Raw genomic sequence first — 21045 nt, forward strand, 5'->3', positions numbered from 1 at the left:
TATTTTATAATGGTAGAAGTCATAAAACTGATAGAATTTTCATAAACAAACAGGAAATAAAACTTGCCCCAGACTAAATATTTGGGAGTGTTTTTTTTTTTTAAGTTCTGACTTATTTAAATATCATTTAGAGATTGTGCATTTAAAGATATTAAGTGAAACATTAAATTAATTTTAAATTTCATTAAAATTAAATTAAAAAACAGGTTTTATCAGAGGCATTTTGACACTATTTTGAAAACAAAGTTAAACATATTTAATCCCCATTTTGGGCTGATTACTTTTGGATACTGAGATGAATTTGATTGTATTATTTCAAAAATATTTTTAAGCTTGAATGTGTTCAGTCCATGGCCCCATGTTACAAGTTGAGTTAGGTAGATCTCCTTTAGAGGTAACTGTTTTGAGTTACTTGCTGACCTTTTTGAAAAAAATTAGAATTATCTTGTGACCTTAGGAAAATTGCTTATTGCACTTTATAGAATGTAACTATAATACCAGGAATTGGTCATCTCAACTCCAAAGGATTTTAGATGAATTGATATGTTTGTTTTCTTGAACAATCCTTATCAACAATTAGGACATTTTATAAAGTATTGTCCAAGTTAAAACTCATATACTTTGGAACTAAGATAGAGCAAAAGTAGAATCAAGCTATTCAATATGCTACGATTTTGGATTCTTTACAGTCATCTACTAAGAATTGCCATATTTACTCGCGTATAAGATGAGGTTTTTATTCATTTTTCATTGCTTCAAAAACCTAGGTCATCCTATACACACAAGCAAAGGATTCTTTGCATTTTTGCAATAATTTTAGTAAACTGTGTATTTGCATTTTTTACAGATGCTCACCCTCTCGTGTTTAAAAACAAAGTATTTTATCTGGATCATTTGAATCATTCTTGTGTATTGTCAGGAGTAAAGATGAATAGCAATAGGAAAAGCAACACTTTTGAATTGAATTCCAAATTGAAATTCCAAAATCTCACGAGAGCCCGATATAAGGTTTAATCTATTCCCATATGAAAACAGATGATTATTTGGAAATCAGAATTCGGAGAAACTCGTACGTATAATCGACAGAGTGGATTCGGCTGTCAAGAATTGGCAAAAAAGGTTCCTGATTGTCCCACAAAAATTACTGGCATTTTAAACTTTAAGGAAAAATCTTGTAAAATCGACAACATAATTTGTTCATGTAAAACTGGACAATGTGTGCATTTGATATTTTATTTGTGATTAAATGAAATAAAATTTGAATTGTATTAATAAACCTAAGTTTCTTTATTTTGATCTTTAAAGTCACACCTTGTCCTATATGCAAGATCATCTTGTACATGAGTAAATACAGTATCTTGAATGCCTTCAAAACAAACTTTGATTATGAATTATAAAAGAAGTTTCTTTTATCTAACAAGCATTACTTATTCTGTAACATTTTTAAAATTTGAATACTTTTTGAAATATCCCATATCAAATTAATTTAATTATTAATTCTGATGCATTAAATATTAAAACCATATAAATGGAAATAATATTTACCAATAATTGAAAAATAGATTTAAAAATCAGTAAAAAAAGAATTTCCAGTGGGGAAAAATGCTTATCAAAATTTAAACCATGTAAACTAAGCCTGAATTATTCTAATGATCCTGTGATAAGCTCAGATTATATCAGCTATATTAATGCTATTAATTACCAATTAAATGTCAAGTAATTGTCCTAGAGGTAGATGTTAGGTCTATCCCTTGATAAATTTATTATAATTATAATTAAATTAATATTTTAATAATTAATTTAGAAAATTCTAGAGGAAAAGAATTGGCCTGAAGTGTACTTGAACCAGTGGTGTAGCTAGCATGGGTGACACCCAGTGCAGATATCGTGGTGTCACCCTTTTTAACTCTTTTATAAAACACTGTTGAATTGTAATATCTTCGCACTTGAGCAACTTGAATGCTATATTGAGTATGCAATGTCGCAACATATGAGTTTAGATTTATAGAATAAATCATAGTAAGATTTTCAGCTGGTGTGAGCTCTCGTGCCTCGTGGCATCTCCTCACAGCAAAGAAACTGTCATGGGAGGCAAGCCATTGACCGTTTTTTTTTTTTTTAATAGGTACAGGCCTACCAGGTGTCACCCCTACACAGGTGACACCCGGGGCAGGCCGCCCCCACCTGCCCTCCTAGCTACGCCTCTGACTTAAACCAGAGCTCCTGTTTGCTGTATGGATGCATGGCCTTAGACCTCTATCTGATCTTTGCTTCCAGAACTATTAATTTAGATATTACCATACTAGTTATTCATGGTGCAAACTACAGTATCCATGGCCTATAACTCCCACTATGACACTAAGCCAGCTATTGCTTTACCCTAGCATGACATATATATACAGATATAAACATCTATAAACTTGATTCTTACGTTTGGCCAAACAATTGCCAGATTACATTGGGCTATATTAATGCTACTAGTAAAATGTCAAGTAATTTGGCTTAGAGTTACATCTCTTGATAAATTTAATTATTAAATTACTTGACATTTAATTAGTAGTATTAATATAGCCCAATGCAATCACTTGGCATTGATCAAATTGGTTTTATTGATGTTTATATTTAGATAAGATTAGATTTATCAGGCTAGAATTTGGCTAAGATATTAAATAATTTAAACTAATAAAAGATGACAACAGAACTGCCTACCTTTGGTCCATATTACACATCTATGAAATTTATTAGTCAAGTTTCTAGCCTAATAACTTCAGCTTATCTGATCAGTAAAACATCATTTTTATCATTAAAATGTTTTTAAATCACATTCAAAAGACAGTTAAGTTTGGCTGATTTCTGGTCACCTTAAGGAACACAAACTTATGACAACACAATGGTGCCAATTTCAAGTCAGGGAACTAAAACCTGGGAACAAGTTTGAAAAAAAGAAAAAAAAAAATTACACTTGTTGACTCTCCATGGATTACTTGATTTTTGCACTCAACTTATAAAAAACATAACTTGATAGAAAATACCATAAGCAACAAGTATCACTTTTCACAAGACTTAAAATTTATGTAAGAAAATTAAATAAAGTATCTTACATTAGTAGCATAAGCACTGCAATTGCATACAAAAAGTTTCACAATTTCAAAAGGATAGAAGGAGCAACTAATGGTGTAACAAGTTCTCAGAAGTATCACCTTGTCTACATTTATTAATAGTTTGCATAATAGCAGGTGTAATGCAAGTCACAAAAATACTTGTTTTTACTTTTAGATGAAAAAGTGCAATTTTAAGCAATTTCTTTTAATTTTCCAACTTAAAAGTGATACAACCATTGTGTTCCTCTTATCATAAGCGTTAATTTGATATATAGTTGAGTGGAAATTGCCCAAACTTAACGTTGTCCTTTAGAAAATAAATTTAAAAAACACAGAATATAATTAGAGTATTTTAAAAATTATATATATATTAAATCTATATTAATATTTGATATTCTACATGTAAGAATTTATATTATCGTAAATCAAATGTCTCAAATTCATAGAAGATTAAAGCTTGTAAATCAAAATAGAATGCTTATTTTTTATTCACTGAACAAAGAGTTTAATTTTTGCATTTTTAATTCTCAATTTTTTTTAAAACTAACTTAGCATCTAATTTGCCAATAAGGTTTTCAGAATCTATTGAAATTTTAATCTTATCAAATACAACAGAATATCTTATGGAAATGTGTCTATAAATGGTAATTATTATTTAACAATAAATAATACGAACAGTGGAATCTGAACATTGATCAAGTAATACTAATATCAACACTGGAATTAAGTTGTATTATAAACACTATTAAAAAACTCCAGCATTAAGAATGTGGATTTTGAGAACTTCAAAAATTGATTAAAATGAACCTATTCACATATTCTACTATAAAAATGACCCATACACCTATTCTAGTATGAACATTTCAGAATAAAATAGGTCCATTAATTAATAAGGTACTTAATGATTATACACCTTTTAATGTTTATTGCATATTACAGTGGATAAGTAGCCTCAGCAAAGATTGACTTCACTGGGAAGAAACAGTTGTGTTTCTGAGATATGAGAAAGGACATAATGATGTTTGTTATTTCTTCTACTTTTTAAATTTTAACATCTATTAAAGATTATATACTTATACTATATATACAGCAATATATATATATATATATATAATTTGTCTTAAATTTTTATTCCTTGACAGAGAAGTTAAAAGTTATAATAAAATTCAACCTATATTAGTTTTGTTTTATACTTAAATTTGATATTAACTTACCTTTCATCTAAAATGAAAGTATATTAATTATTTAAAAAGTATAAAAAAAGATAACAATGAATAAATAGTCAGTTAACAAAAAAATAATTTATTATCTTTATAAAATAACAATGAACTGATGAAGTTAAAGTGACAAATATGTTCCATGTATAGTATGGTATATAAGAAACTAAAATCTAGTCCAAACCTTCTTGTTTTTCTCGCACAGCTTCCTGTAAAAAACAAAAATGTAGTAAAAGTTTTTTAAAAATAAAATATTGAAAACGATGGAGTCAGAATTTTCTAATCTTACTAATAACAATATTAAATATATAAAAAATAAAAACGATAAATTGAGTAAATTATTTAATCATCCATCAGAGAATGAAAAAATAAAATGGCAAAAAAATTTAGTCATTAATTTATCTGCAAAGAAAATTCCAGAAGATTATATGCATTTTCTGTCGTTCAGTATTAGTATGAATTTACCTTTCTTTGACAAAACAATAGATACTGTAGCAAACATAGAATACACAATATTTAAAAGTGAATATGAAAAAGAAGAAATTAGAATTAAAATTGCTGAAGATTTAAAGAAATTCAATACAGATAAAGGATATATTAAGGATCATAAAGCCAAAAAATATATAGGTAAATATAATAGGTTAAAAAAGTTTCTTAAAAAATCCAATCTTTGTTTAATTAGAGCAGATAAATCACAACATATTATAATACTGACTCTACAAGATCTAGATAGAAAGAAACAAGAACTCATATCTGAAGGAAACTTAAAATGGGGTAAACCTTGTCAGACATAAAAACTGTAAACACGGAGTAAGAGATTGTAATGGATAGTTATTGTGATTGACAAATTGAATTATATTGTACATTCTGGAGCCCTACTGAAGAGGTGAAATGCATTTAGGAATAAATATGATGTAATAAAAAAAGGTTTCTCTCTAAGAAAAACTGGTTTGTTTTTCAACCTTTAATTGTAATTCTATTTCATTTAGTAAATGGTTTAGAGTTCAGAAGTTTTTAGACCTCCGTAAGTCAGAAATGAAGGAAAATTCAAATTTTCGTGTACTCACTCACAGTACAATTAAGTAATAGTAGTAAAAATTTATTTCTCATAAATTTGTTTATTTAAATATTAGTTGATTTTTTCCTCCAGTTTTAAAAAGATTAATAAAAAAAAAAAAAAATGCTGTCAACTATATTCAAGTCCAAATTAGTTTTCAATTTATATAACTCTATGGTACATATAAAGAGTTAGATGCTAAAATTTGATGCATTGAGTATTTAGTGATGCTAAATTCCAGCCAAATTATGACAGAAATTAAGAATTTGGCATGATTGCAAATAATCAATTAGTTAATTACTTTTGAGCAGTGTTAGTAACTTCTTTGTTTTGCTCCCAGGTGGCTACTAATCAAGTAAATGCAAAAATTAGAGAAAGTTTCTGAAAACTTACTGTGAAATTTATTCTGTTGTAAGGTGTAAATTTCTATCATATTTATAAATTTATGTATTTAATGTGATTATGTTTCAGATTATGAAAAAGCTTTGTAAAAATATGTTTTAGACATAAAAATAAGACAAGCAAAAAAAGTTTTGGGTAGTCATAAAACTAAGTACACTTACTATAATACACATGGAAGCCTAATATCATATAGGACTCTGCCTCAATTTGCTCTAACTTTTATTAACATCATTTTATTGGTATTAACAAAAAATCAATAATTTACAATCTTTCACTTATAATATATCTCCAATGCATATATCGTCCCTTACTGTTTTGTTTTCCATTCTCCTAAAAACTGATGCATTGAGATTTTTTTTGCAAATATTAATACATACAAATGAATTAATGAGAACAGTAAAATATTTCAGCAAAGTCAGCCATTTGGATTCTTTAGTTCACAAAAAGTAAATGAAATGAATGTAATGTACATTCAAATTCTCTTAATTTTTATGAAATACAAAAAATTTATTTTTGGCTTAATATTTAGTATGTAAATTAAATATATATGAAACAGATAATTAAGACAACTTATATCATAGTAGACTTAACTTACTGAACCAAGTCTATCTTTTCTCCATGGTAACTACAGGTGCTTCCCACTTACAAAGTTTCAGATTTACAAACAATATGATTGTACTGTACATCTAATATTTAAATTTTGTGCAGATTATGAAGTTCTCTTGCCATTTATAGGATGGCATTGACCCAGTCTTTAGCCAGTAATAAATAATAAATTTTTAATAAATAATTGTGGACTTATTTCTATCGCATATCATCATTTTTTGTTTTTGCCTGAATTTTGAGGTTCCATTGCAACTCGTGAGGTGGCATTGAAGTTGGTTATGTTGAAGTAATGGCATTTTTTTGTTATTGTATGCAATTTTTATAAACTTTTACAATTAGTGCATCAAAAATGCATGCAAAACATAATAGTAAATCTAGCAGTAGAGATAAATGCAAGAAGTATCGCTCTACTACGATGGAAACTAAACTGGACATTATAAAACTAAGTGCATTAGATTAAAAAAAACTACACTTTTAGAGATATTTTCTGTAGAAAAATCACGTGTCAGTATTTTCAAAATCCAGAATTTTTTTGCTGGATATTCAGTTAAAACTGCTGGGCAGACAGACCCCCTCATGTATGAGGTGCAATCAAAAAAGAAATCAGATTTGATCTATAAAGACTAATATTTTTAACTTATTTAAATATGTGGAAAGAAAGAAGATATTTAAATATGGCCACTATCTCCTTAAAAAGTCCCAGTCCTACCCTGAAATTATACAGCAATCCCACCATTTCTGCTAAGTTTCAAGTGTTTCTTGGAAATCATTGTTTTGAAAATTCCGAAACATATGTCGTGATTTGGTATGGACCTCCTTGATCAAATCAAAAATGCTACCTTATGTTTCTTTTTTATTCTCCAAAGTGAAATTGAAGTCACAAGGGACTAAATCTGGTAAGGAAAATGAAGGAAAACTGTCATGTTGGTTTTTACGAAAATGTTCATTTTGAAAACTATGTGTAAGAGGAAGTATTAGTATGAAGAAGCCAGGTTCAGTTGCACTACAGTTCATCTTTTGCAACAAACATCTTCCACAATTAACTTGAAATATTGCAGTAAAGCTCTTATAAGTTCCATGGCTGAAAAGCAGCAGATTGGATTTGCTTTTCTAGCATAGACCATAGATGCTCAATTAAGTTGAAATTTGGAAAATTTGAAAGCCAGGGCAATATCTGGAATTCTTCATATTCCAGAAACCATTCTCAAACAATATGAGCAATATGGTATGGCACATTATCCAGATGGAAGAAAGCAACACTGTATCAATAAAAGAAGGTACCTGGGTCTGCAACAATGTTCGGATAAGTGTTCATATCAAAGTTTGCTAGTTTACCGGATTGTAACTTCAGAAAGAGAAATTCTTAAGTAATAATTTATAAAAGAATTTAAGATTTTGTAGCATGATTTTTTAGTATTTATTAAATTCAAAAATATATTCCTGATAAAATGTATTTATGATTGTTTTCAGTGTTACTAAAATGCTTTATAATAAATCTAAATAAATTTATTTTTAATATTTTAAAATGAAATTAAAATCTTAATATCATATCAATAAAAAGAAGTGCATATGAAAATAACTACTTTGTTTAAAATTTTATATTCAATGTTAAACAAAGATATAAGTAAAAGTGACATTTTTATTCTTTACAACCAAAAATAAAATTTTAAGATCATACCCTAAATCTTTCTTCAAGAAGAGATAATTCACTAATTAAATCAGTTATGGCATTTGTGAATGCTTCTTGAGGTGAATAATCTGGAGTTGTTTGAAGTCTAAGAAGAAATTTGTGTTCCAGTGGATGTGGCACTTTATATCCAGCAAATAATACATTTGGATCTTTCATTAATTGTCTAAAAACAAGATAATAAAATTTTTGATTAAAAATAAAGATTATTTTAATTTACTTTTAATTTAGATCTTTCTCATTGTATACATATTATTTAATTTCTAAAACTTAATTATAAATTTATAGTAGATAATTTCTTTATTATACAGGCAACATGATTATAATTGAAGTTACAATTTTACAATTGTCTGAAATAAGAACCACTGATCAGAACAACTTGACATTTTGCATGAATACCCACGCAGCAGTGAAATTTTGTTTAGCGAAGAAAAAAATTTAGTTAAACAATTTGTGCTTTTTTATGGTGGAAAGCAATACAAAAGTAAAGTAAAAAAGTATGCCACATTTACAAGTGACATAAATGTTCAATATGGTGTCCTTTGCATTCTGATACAAGCTGAAATTGCAAAATAGCATGTTCAACAACCTTGCCCAGGCTTTCTCAATATGGATCCAGTTTAAGGACACTGGATCCATATTGAGAAAGCGTGGACAAGGTCACCCAAGAGCTGTGATGGCCAATGAAGATTGTTATTTGGCACTTTCAGTGAAGCGTCACAGAACTGCTACAGCTTCACAGCTATCTTGTGAGCTGTATGCTGCCACTAGAACCCAAGTTTTCCAGAAGTTTCATGAGAGAGGGCTTTTTGCCAGAAGACCCACTTTTTGCATCCTGCTCACTTCAACACACAAGAGAGTGAATTTAGCATGGTGCAGACAACATCAGCCTTGGACAAGACTTCAGTGGGGTACCATTCTCTTCACAGATGAGTTGCAGTTCAGCCTGGACATGAATTCTTGATGCACCTTCATCTGGAGAGAACCTGGAACCCGATACCTTTCCTCCAACATCTGAGAAAGGGACTGCCATGGCAGCAAAGGTGTCGTAGAGGTGGGTAGCCGCATCATGTTGGATGGCCACACACCTCTCCATGTGTTTGACAGAGGCTCCTTGACTGCTGAAAGCTTTAGGGATGCGATCTTACAGCCCTATGTTTAACTTTTCAGGGGTGTAATTGGCCCTTGGTTCATTTTTATGGATGATGACACTTGTCCACATAGCATTCACCTGGTCAATGAAAGTGAGGATATTTGCTAGATAGATTTGCTAGCCAGATCTCCAGAACTAAACCTTATTGACAGGATTCCTACTCAAATTTTTGTTTTAATTTCCATGACTTTCCCTGACCTCCCCTGACCAACTTTGTACAAATTCCCTGACCCTCATGTCCTTTACAGTATGACACATTAACAAAATAAAACAGCATTTGACTTCCTATGCACATATGTTTTGCTTCTCCAACATTAGTTATTTTTTCTAACTAATGGTTATATATTTTTTATTATTAAAATTAGAAATAAAATGTTTTATTAAAATTTTGTTATTCTGTTATTAATCCACAACCATGAATCTACATGGCTTTGAAAAAAAATATATATATATTTTTTCAAAGCCATTTTGCATATATATTTTATTATTCATTATTTATTAAATTTCTCTCTTAATAAACTTCCTGAACTTTATAAAATATTAATAAACTGGAAAAAAATCCAAAATTGTTTTGTTACACAATCAAAATTATTAAAATGAAAATGATAAATAACACCATTTAAATTATTAAATGGTATTTATTTTCCCAATTATTAAATGGTATTAATAATTTTCCCAAAAATTTTGTGTAAGCTTGGGAGAAATTTTGGGTCCTGAAAATATTCTGCACCCATTTTTGTAAGTTGTGCTGCACCACATTACTTCTTACTGCCATAGACAGCTACACTAAGTCAAGCATATTGTCAGCAAAAAATCAACAAGACAGCCAAGGAAGCAAATTCCCTAACTTTTTGACAATTTTTAACAAATTCCCTGACATTCCATGACTTTTTCTAAACACTAATGAAAATCCCTGACTTTCCAGGTGCATAGGAACCCCGTATTGAACATGTCTGGGATGCTCTTGGGAAGGAAAATGTAGCCAAGAACCATCCAGGAGCTGAAAACTGCATTGCTGCATAAGTGGGACTGACTGTCACAGGGACTCATCAGCTGCCTTCTTTCCAGTATGATGTTGCAATGTGAGACGGATCTTCTCTCTGTCATACAAGATTGAGGAGGATGATACCCTCCTATTAGAGTCATTTTATGTTATATCTTGTAACATAGGCTTTGGACATTCCTGCACTGATGAGCCTTACTGACAATCATTAGTGTGTACCATGACTGTTGTATTGTATACTTGTTTTCTCTTATATAACTACATATCCACACCAAATTTCATTAAAATGTGCCCATTTAGTTTTTCAGAAACTTGACAAAATGTATAAATTCTCTTAATTTTGAACACCAGTATAAGATATTTATCAATTTAGATCTCTATGATTATCAGTTAGGTCATTAGAACTATAGAAATAAAAGTCTAGAATAGTATAAGAATTATTCTAGGTATGTTGTTTCAAATCTAACTGCATCATAAACATGAGAAAAGCTAGGGAAAATATCATAGTGATCTTTTATTAATAATTATAAAAATAAAGACTATGTTAACCATGCCAAAAGTATTATCCACTTAAAGAATAAGATAACCACTGTTGATTGGCATTAAATGATTTTTATTACTTATATCATTGCAAGCACTTTAAACATTCTAAAAAAAGTCATCTTCAAGCAAAGAATAAATACAGTAGAATTATTATCATATATAAATAAAGAGAATTACTTACGCTCTGATCATATTTCCCAAAGTATGATCTTCTTTATTAACTGTAAATATAGCAGCATTGGGAACTTTCGTATCCTTTTCTATAGTTATTCTAGAATTAGCATAGTTAATTTAATAATTTTAAATTAACAGATTTATATAATTATTCAAAATATTAAACTATATAATTTATCAATAAGTTTGGAACTACTGTACCAATTCCATATTTTTATATAAGAAACAAACCATAGGTAATAAAGTTTAAGGAGTCAAATGTTTATGATAAAATGTTTCAAGATGTTTTTTTAAGATAGCACCTGTCTTCTTGTTAAACCAAAACCTTTATTATTATTATTTCTACAAAACAAAAATGATTCAAACAAAATAAACGGGCTGCAATTTTCAAACTGTTTTGTTAATACATTTCCATTGTTGTTCCATCTTTCGTTAATCTTGAGAACAGAGTTAGATAGATGAAAATTGAGACCACACATAGAAAGCTTAATTTTAAATTACAATATGATTAAAAAATTCAGCCTGGTATTGTGATGATGTCACAATAACTAATTGCTTATGTTAAAATCTATTTTGTTCTGTAATGGTATTTTACAAAAAATAATGAAAAAAAATCAATAAAAAATGAAATTATATATACATTTGTATACATACACACACAATAAGAGAAAGGTTTTATCCCAAAGAGATCTTGTCCATCACATTAGTAAGAAGTGCTGCAATCACTAGCAGTTTATTCAGTATATTAGTAGGTACAGAGCATGACCATGTTGCTCTTATAATTCAGCAACAAGTTGATTAATCAATACAGATGTAGGTTGAAACTGTGATACTGAAAGTAAGTCAAGTCAAAAACTTCACAGGTTTACTTTTGGAGCAAACAATAGCACAGAAAGGTTCCAATATAATGAAAGCAAAAAACATTAACTGAAAGTTTGTTTTCAGTAAATCAATGATATACAGTAAGTAATCAATCCACATTTAGAATATATTTATAATATCAATATACTGTATTTCTGCATACATAAGAACTTGTTCTTTTAAGTGAGTAGCTCTTATAAGATGAGGCAAAATCAGCACTATATTCTGCAGAGTATCTAAAAAACTCACTATTTTTAAAAAATTTTGCATAATAGTGAAGGAAATTTTTAAATTTTGGCTTTTTATTTTTTTAATAATGCTTACCACAAATTAAAATGTGTCTACACCGGCACTCAGACCAATCCTGGATAAAGCTAGAGCTCCCACTAAAATTCTGGAGATTAAGATACACCAAACACTAGTGGAACATCTGAAAAATTATGCCTTCACAGTGAGGAACTCCAAAGAGCTAATCGACACATTGTTACGAACACCGATAACAGAGAACGCCCACTATTCTTCCCGGATTCCAAAATGATATTATTCTATACACTAGATACATAGACGATATATTCATTCTATGGAATAATAAGCACAACACTCAACGATTCCTAAATGATATCAATGATAACCCTTACGGTTTAACTTTACAACTGGACCAGGAGAGCTATAATAATGTTCATTTCCTCGATATTAATATCACCTGCGGGGAAGGGGAAATCAAGACGAACATTTACCGGAAAACCGGGTCTAAATACTATCATCATCCCGAATCAATCGGTGGATCCCAGGCATATTAAGTATGCGGCGTTCCGATCTTGGATCAAGCGTGCCTATACTCATTGCACAAACATATGTGATACCTATAAAGAATTGGATTACATACTCGAAATAGCAACACAACAAGGTTACCAGAGAAATATAGTAGAAAAACTTATCACAACGTTCCAGAATCGAAGTAATCACTCTCCCACGGATAACGGTAAACAGAAGATGGTAATCAATTATTATCCCTTCTTGAACAAAATGATAAACGAAATTGCTAAGGCCAATAATATACGTATCGTTTACCGACGTAATCCGACAGTTTACAAATTGTTAAGGAATGACAAGAAGAGAGAAGATCGGAACTCTTTAACGGGGGTTTACTCCATACCAATAAAGGACCAACGATTTAATTCGGATGTTGTTTATGTGGGAGCTACTTTACAGCACTAGAGCAAAGAATCAAAGAACACCAGTACTCGATTAATAAGAATCTGGACAGTACGGTTCTAGCTTCATACGCCAAGCAACAAGATATTGAGGTATTGTGGGACCAAGCTTCCGTCATCAAGCCGACGAACAATAGACATACAATCAAACATCTAGAAAAGCTAGAAATATATAAAGCCCAAGAAAAAACGGGATGTATCAATCATAGAGACGCGGATTCTTTATCAACCGCATGGAAATCGTTTTATAAAGATAAACAATAACAACATACAAGAGATGCGGCCACGTATTTTTGTTTACATAATTTTATTCATTTATTCTGTATATTAGGCATCATGCGCGATATATTTATAGTTGCGCATGCGCATTTATATATTTTCGTATTTAATTCTATTTTATCGTTCTTTTTTTAATTTGAGTTGTAACTGAAGATGACCGTTGAAAATGATCGAAAACGTTTTTATTTTTGTTAAAACATTTGTGCTGGACAATTAAAGGTGATAATTTTCATATTGAGAACGCCCACATCACTGTACTTGATTTTCAGGCCCTATATCCATCTATTAAACTCCAACCCTGTTTCCGCGCCCTTAGCGACGCCTTACTCGCCAAATATAGCTTACCGGCACACCGCAAACATGTACTGTACTTGAGCTAACACATCTAATGTGCTACAATTCCCTATTTAGGTTTGGCAACACTACATATCTTCAAAAAAGGGGAGTACCTATGGAGTACTCTCCTTTTTGGGTGACTTATGTGAATTAGTTCTACGGTAATTAGAGAGAGAGGTCATTCCCAGATTCACACCTGATATTATTTTATACCGTAGATACATAGATGACGTGATTATCATATGGAAAAACGAGCTGAAGGTCAACGATTTTTTACACAGCATGAATAACAACCCATATGGTCTCACCCTCAAGCTTGATCAGCTATCAAAATCCAAGGTGCATTTTTTAGACACCACCATTCAGCTCACTGAAAGCAATATTGAAATGAGGGTATACTAAAAACCAGGCTATCTACCTCTATACATACTGGCAGAGTCTGAAGACCTGTATCCATATAAGATTGTGGCATTCAGAGCGTTAACAAATAGGGCATTCACACACAATTCTAAAGGGGAGGACACGGTCAAGAACTTTGACACATAGAGGACGTTGCCGCTGATCATGGATACAAAAGAAACCTTATCCATAGTTTAGCTCATAACTTTCATAATATGAACGTAGGGTGGCATACCTCCACGGAACAGGAAGATCCAATTTGAGTCCTGACCAAGACCCAAATACGAAAACACACAGTTATACAATATAACAAAAACCTGCATTCCCTTTACAAGGAAATAGCTCTAAAGGGCACCAAATTGGCTTACTCGAGAACGCAAACTATTTACTCGCTTCTGAGAAACATGAAACATACACAGGATAATTTAAGAGCACCAGGGGTGTACAGTATCCCAATAAGGGATCATAGGTTCCAAAGAGATCTTGTCTACATTGGATCCACCAAAAGGTCTGTTCAAAAAAGAATTGCTGAGCATAAATATGAAATTAACAAAAAAAAGACACTCCACTGCACTGTCAACGTACGCCACGGACCCCAATGTAAGAGCCAACTTAAATAACGCCAGTCTCATTAAAAAATCATTCAAAATGGACCACATCAGGGCCTTGGAAACCCTGGAGATTTACAAAGCAAACAAATCGAGGAATTGTATTAATTTCAAAGATAGTAACATAATATCTTATGCGTGGCACTATACTTGTGATGAGCATCGAATTGGTAGTTATGTATTATTCCTTGGAAGATAGAACACATCATTATTATGAAAGGCTTCTGTCTATAAATTAATTCAAAAATTTTTGACCATTACTACATACTGGAGAACATTAATTTTTGTATTTAAAAAACGTTCTATATTCTTTACATTACATTTTTGCAAACGGCAAAGAACCTGATGAAGATCGTGGTTGAAGATTGAAAACATTAGTTCAGTGACTATCTTCGTTTGTACTGGGAATCTAAAGGTTGTAGAGGATATATGGTCAAAGTATACCTAGGTAACCCCAATGGCAGTGTTATGGCTGCAATTCCGGAAAACAGTGGGATCGCACGTACTAATCTAACCTAACCTATTCTAATAATTTGATTGGTAATAATTATGGTAATTTATTAGAATAGGTTAGGTTAGGTTAGAATGTGCGTCCCCACTGTTTCATTTCTTGCTTGCTGGAATCAGAAACAAGCCACCATTTTAGTACCATAGGGGTTACCTAGGTACACTTTAACCGGATACATTTATGTCTTTCATTTACACTACCTGAAACTGACCAATGATGGCTGCCGCTTTTTGTTCCAATGCATACGTCACTCATCGTTCAGCAGATGTAACTACATAACAGCTACCAATTGAAATACCTTTGCTCAGTTACAACTGTTGACTCTGCTGAATGCAGCCATTGAGATGTTATGTTACAAAATCAGTTTTGAGTGAATTAATGTTCAAGTTTTTGGTATACCAAGTTTTTATTATGTAACTGTTTCCTTGTAAATACAGTATAAGTACGAAATACTGTATCGTAGAGTATTACAGTATCGTTTAATTTCTTTGAAGGTGGTATGTGAGAGACACCTTCAATCACAATAGTTTATTTTTGTTTTTTTATTAGTATTATATAATAAAGTACTTGGAAGCGGAAATGAGTAATTATTCTGTAAACTTATATATTAAACTTACTTTTTCTCTCCGTCAAATAAAAGAAATGACTCGAAAGCTGGTGGAGCATTCATACTTCTCAGTTGAGTTTTGATAAATCTTCGTTGTTTATTACCTTCGTAAGACGGGGATCGAGATTATGGTTTCTATATTTCCCGCTTGTTAACGAGATTAATGGCAAAGTTTCTTAAATGCATTTTAAGTTAAATATTGGTTATATTAAAATGATTTTACACAATTTAAATAATTTTATTAATTACCAGTATTAATTAAATCATATTAATTTAATTACTTAATAATGAATTGATAGATTAGAGAGATTAAAAATAGAACGGGTTATTTATCCAATACGATGCTTGGTATGAGAACTTTTTAAAAATAAATTCTATTATATTAGTATATTTTTTATTTTATTTTATTTAAGACATTTGTTATTTTTAATATATTATTTTACTCGAGAATATTCGACGACCGGATGGCTTAACGGTCAAGGTGACAGCCTACCGCTCTGGGGGACCCAGGATCGAGTCCAGACAGACCGAATAATTCCCAGGAATTTTCCTGGGGGTGGTCCGTCCCTCACTACCCCGCCGCCTAATTTGTGGGCATGACGGAATCCATAATAGGCTTGCAAAAACAGACCCTATTAGTGTCCACAGGGCGGAAAAAGTTAAATTCACAAGGTTGTTACGTTGAGAAGTAGCCTCGACATATAACTTTTGTACGTAATAAAATTTTCTTCTTTTCTTATTTTTCTGCTTATCTGAGGTTGATTTCCGAATAACACTTGTACATGAAGACAAAGAAAAATTTAAAAATATCCGTTTTGCTTATTTCTAATTACAAAAAATTTATGTTGACTATATATTTCGCCAGTTCATAATAATTAGTAAGGTGACCAGACTTGTTCAAATTTTAAGTGCATATTATGCAGTGATACGTACGAAAATATACGAAATATGCATGTTGGTTAAATTTACTTACATATTTCAGTATTTGAGAAATGAGCAATCGGGAATCACGGCAGTGACTCCCCACCAAGTAAAAAGTCACTGACTGACTATATATACAGGAATCAGAATTGCCGATTTTTGGTAGTCAATTTCTCTGCTCCCCAAACACCTAAAGTAATTCCGAATATCTCGTTCAAAAGAAAATTGTTTTCTTACGTAGTGTGCAAAATTTCAAGATTTTGTATAAAGCGGTTGCCGAAATATAAGCAATTGAAAAGCGCAAAAATCTCCAAAAAAGCTGCATTTTTTTTTTTTTTCATTTGGCACTGCAGATGCTCGTAGAAAATACTACTGAGTCTAGAAAGCTCAAATTTTAAACTTAAACCTTTCTCGTTATCAGCGAGGTGCTTTCGGGCCGATAGATCAAAGTTCACGGGGTTTCCATAGAGCTAATTCAGTTTTATGGCTTAATTTTATGCTTATAAAGATAAAATTGCATGGAAACAAATAAATTTTATTCAAAATGTTACTCAGATTAAACACCTTATCATAGCGTGGGACCAGGAGCGGATCTACATAGGGACTAATAGGGCTCAAGCCCTGGGTCCCCAAGTGTCAAGGGTCCACAAAAATTGAATTATTATCATAAATTTTTAATACTTTTTCATTAACAATGAGCACTTATCGTATAGTAAAAATAGTTAAGGTTAATAATATAATAATAATGATAATGTATAGTATTATTTGTATTAACAAAAAATGGGGTCCCATTGAACTTCAATAAGCCCTAAGCCCCCCCAAAAAAACACTAGATCCGCCCCTGCGTGGGACTAGTTTCTGTATCCTCTGATGAAAGAAGTGCCACCTGGGAGCTAAACCATTCGTTTACACTATTCATCAACTCCTCGTTTGTGTGGAAATGCTACGTTTCTAATCAGACCTTCATCCGCGAGAACAGATGAAAATTGCTGGAAGCGCAGCCTAAGACTATACAGTGGGTGTGTGGAAACAGGTTCCAACGAAACTACTGCAGGATGTCTTTTGTGCAAACGACTGTCTTTGTGGTGTTCATTAACATGAAGAAACACAACGCCTGACGTCAACATTCTTCTTTCGTTTGTTTGAATGGCTCTATGAAGCTTTTTCAAAATTTCAAAATACGTCTAGGAAGTTATCCCGAGGTGGAAACTTCTTTGACGAGAAGATACAGAAACTCGTCTCACGCTATGACAAGTATCTGAATTTTAGTTGCTGACAGTGACTCAGTAGTTGATGACTTTTGAGAAATTACTTATTTTATAAAAAAAAAAAAAAAAAAAAAAATAGCGGGAAAATTTCTGTGATAAGTTTGGATAGCTGCACTTATGGCGTTTTTTGAAGTTGGCAACATTAAACGTCGTTTGATAATGCGAAATATTTGAAACATGGCTGTTTACAATTACAAAGTGTAGCATGTGCAACGATGTATTAGATTTGGTAAAGAGATAAGCTAGGATATTTGCGTTGTCTATAATATAAATAATACGTAAATACGTACACTAGAAAGATTGTATGGCGGAAATCGCATCACAAAAAACGCAACTCAACTTTAAAGCTTAGTAACAGGAGGGCTCACCAGTGGCCAAGCGGTCTTTGTTCCCTGAACACTGGAAGTTCGGTCGTGGGACGGGCTGGCCACGACCTCGCTCGGTCATAGAGTTTTCTGGGTTTTCTCCACGTAAACAGGGGCCAGTTTCCCTTAAAAGACCTCCCGGAAGGCATCCCCCTAGACAGATCGCTCAAGTGTTGCATTGCCATAACTTAACAAACAAGTAACATGGGATCTGTAAGTGGTAGAATAATAAACCCTGAACGTAAAATGAAGTACATTTAATAAACTCGGAATGTATAATTTATTTTGGCACATTTTTGCCTCTGCTGGGAACTTTTGACGTTATGCAAATTCAATTGTTCATCCAAACAGATGAGTAATCATTTTATCTTTATTTTTCTTAGGACCAATATTTCTTAATACAACTTGATTTTCTAACGTAGTTAAAATTAATATTTTGACTGGAAACGTGAAATAACAAATTTCATTTAAAATATAAATCAACGAAAATTTTCAGATGAGAATATTTTTAAAATAATAAGTAAAATTTTAAAAATATTCTTAAAAATAAATTAGATTTTAATTCTAAAAATAAATGAAGTAATTGTAATTATAAATTCAAAATTGTTTTCTTTGGAAAAATGGTAAAATAGTAAATTTAACTTATTTTCTTCATTGTTAAAGACTACAAAGTGATGATCTTTTGTACAAATTTAATGCATTCGGAAACAAACATCTTCCTTCTAGATTTTAAGAATAGTTTAACAATTTAAAGATTATTTTATTATATTTTAATTGCTACATTTTTTTAACGAGGCATTATTTATTGTGACGTTGTCACAATGCCGGGCTACAATTTTTAACCATATTTTTAATTTATTTCATTTAAAATATATGCTCTCCATCTCAAGTTAGTAGTGGCTTGCCCCTGTACGTCATACTTTTCTGTTAGCAACGGAGTCGTGCCGGTCATCTATCTAATTCCTTTTAGGGAAAATTTTTGAATTCAAATAACGTGACTTCCGGTTTGCTTTGAAAGTTCATATATAGTTAAACGGGCCCTCCTGTCCCTCCTTTCATAGCTGCTGTTTAATTTCATTTTCTCTAACACAGTTCTCGAGATTAAGGAAAGACGGACAACAGTGGGAATTTACAGGTTTACAATTTTTTCAAATTGCAGCGCAATCAATAATTTCTAGGGAAAGTTTATTATACAGTCAAATCTCGGTTTTCAAGCTTAATTCGTTTTTAAAAGTTGTTAGAAAACCGATTTGTTCTACTGTTCTACAACCGAAACAAATTATCCCACAAGAAACAATATAAAATGGATTAATCCGTTCCTTCTCCAAATTAAATTTTTTTTTTACATTTTTAGCCGTATTCCGTGCATAAAAATGCTTACAAATGCAATGCAATATTATATAATTTTTTTGTTATTTAATTTAACTTAAGCATATTTAAACACGAATTCTTGGATGCCATTTATATTACGCGAATGTAAATTAACGCGATTTTTATTAAGTAATTTGTCCCACCAAGCTCACGCCTGACCAATTGTCTTGCCGAATGGAGTTTTCAGAGCTTTCTTCGCGTGTCTAAGTAGGGGCCAATTTCCCATAGTAAGTTCTCCTTGAAGGCACTTCCCTTGGCAGATCGCCCTTGTATTGAATTGTCTTATCCAAACAAACAAAAGCAGCGTACAATATCGTAACATTATAAATCAGTTTTAATATTTAAAATCTAGGATGGGCCAAAAGTCAAAAGTCAAAAGCCAAAAGTTTTCTGTTTCTGCGTGGTTAAGTGTGGTTATACTTAAGTGTGGTAGAACAACAGTCTTAACTTAAGGTGTAAGCAGTGGTGATATTCAGCGGGTTCGGACCCGAACCCATTGGTAAAATTTTCAGTTTCCCGAACCTTGTTAAACACACGTAACATTTCTCAGTGGTTTTGTTTCTTTTAAAAAGTATATTAAAATATATGTATTATACTCTGTAACACTACTAAACTAGAGCCTTATACCCCGTTCGCACCGAGCATTTCAATCTAGATTGTGAGCAAGGCGGGACTATGCCTTGGTGCGATCTCTCTCGACCGTTTCAATCTCGACCGAAACGAGGTTTAATCGCGATCGATTCAAGAGAGTTCTTGAAACTAGATCCAGTCATATGAGAGATCTCACAATCTCGCGCGCGAGATAACACAAGATGGCTGTGGAACACGTGTCGGGCTATGGACAGCGAAATAAAAAGGATATTGTATTTCGAAAGACAATGACATCTGTTTATTATCAGCAGTGCCATTCGGGGTGAAAAATTTCTCTGCCTAAAAAAAAGAAAAAAGAAAAAAGGTCGACAGCACTAATATACTATTGTTACCTGGTCTTCGCCCAGGGCCCCTTACGTTCCAAATACGCCACTGATTATTAGATATATCGCAAGAAAAGGTATTGTATTTATTTCTAGCCAAAACTTCCATTTTGTTTGTCGGTGATTGTTAGGGAAAAATTTTCTGCTAGCGAACCCTTTGTTAAATATTTCGAATATTACCACTGGGTGTAAGTACTTCGGAGATGCGCGACATCTTTCCTGGGGTTGTGAGCAGCAGTGCCGTAACTAGGGCGGTGCCAGCGATGCCCAGGCACAGGGCGTAGACCCTGGGGGCGCAGAAATGACCTGGACCAAGTTTTGGGTCATAGTTTTGGTGCGTAGTTACAGAGGCTCTCACCGGGCGTATCAAAGGTTAGCTACGTCGCTGGTT

The 21045-nt window shown here is 31.9% G+C and overlaps 1 protein-coding gene across 1 annotated transcript; it reads right to left on the bottom strand.

Moving 5' to 3' along the window:
* Window positions 1-4383: 4383 nt before the first annotated feature.
* Polr2J (DNA-directed RNA polymerase II subunit RPB11) lies at window positions 4384-15902 on the bottom strand. The gene is made up of 4 exons (XM_067276256.1): window positions 15766-15902; window positions 10951-11040; window positions 8062-8236; window positions 4384-4527 (listed from the first exon to the last, which is right to left on the bottom strand). Exons 1-4 carry the CDS (start codon window positions 15816-15818, stop codon window positions 4492-4494), a joined length of 354 nt encoding a protein of 117 aa, XP_067132357.1. The 5' UTR covers window positions 15819-15902; the 3' UTR covers window positions 4384-4491.
* Between the last annotated feature and the right edge of the window lie 5143 nt (window positions 15903-21045).

The sequence above is a fragment of the Centruroides vittatus genome, unplaced genomic scaffold (assembly GCF_030686945.1).
Source record: "Centruroides vittatus isolate TY-2023 unplaced genomic scaffold, ASM3068694v2 contig_680, whole genome shotgun sequence".
Classification (NCBI taxonomy): Eukaryota; Metazoa; Arthropoda; class Arachnida; order Scorpiones; family Buthidae; genus Centruroides; species Centruroides vittatus.

Bases quoted from the DNA above. Each gene is read 5' to 3' on its own strand.
- Polr2J (XM_067276256.1), bottom strand. From the start codon at position 15,818: ATGAATGCTCCACCAGCTTTCGAGTCATTTCTTTTATTTGACGGAGAG. The intron at 11,041-15,765 runs GTAAGTTTAATA...TGCTAATTCTAG, and splicing joins TTATTTGACGGAGAGAAAAA to AATAACTATAGAAAAGGATA. The intron at 4,528-8,061 runs GTATGATCTTAA...TGTTTTTTACAG, and splicing joins TTCTTGAAGAAAGATTTAGG to GAAGCTGTGCGAGAAAAACA.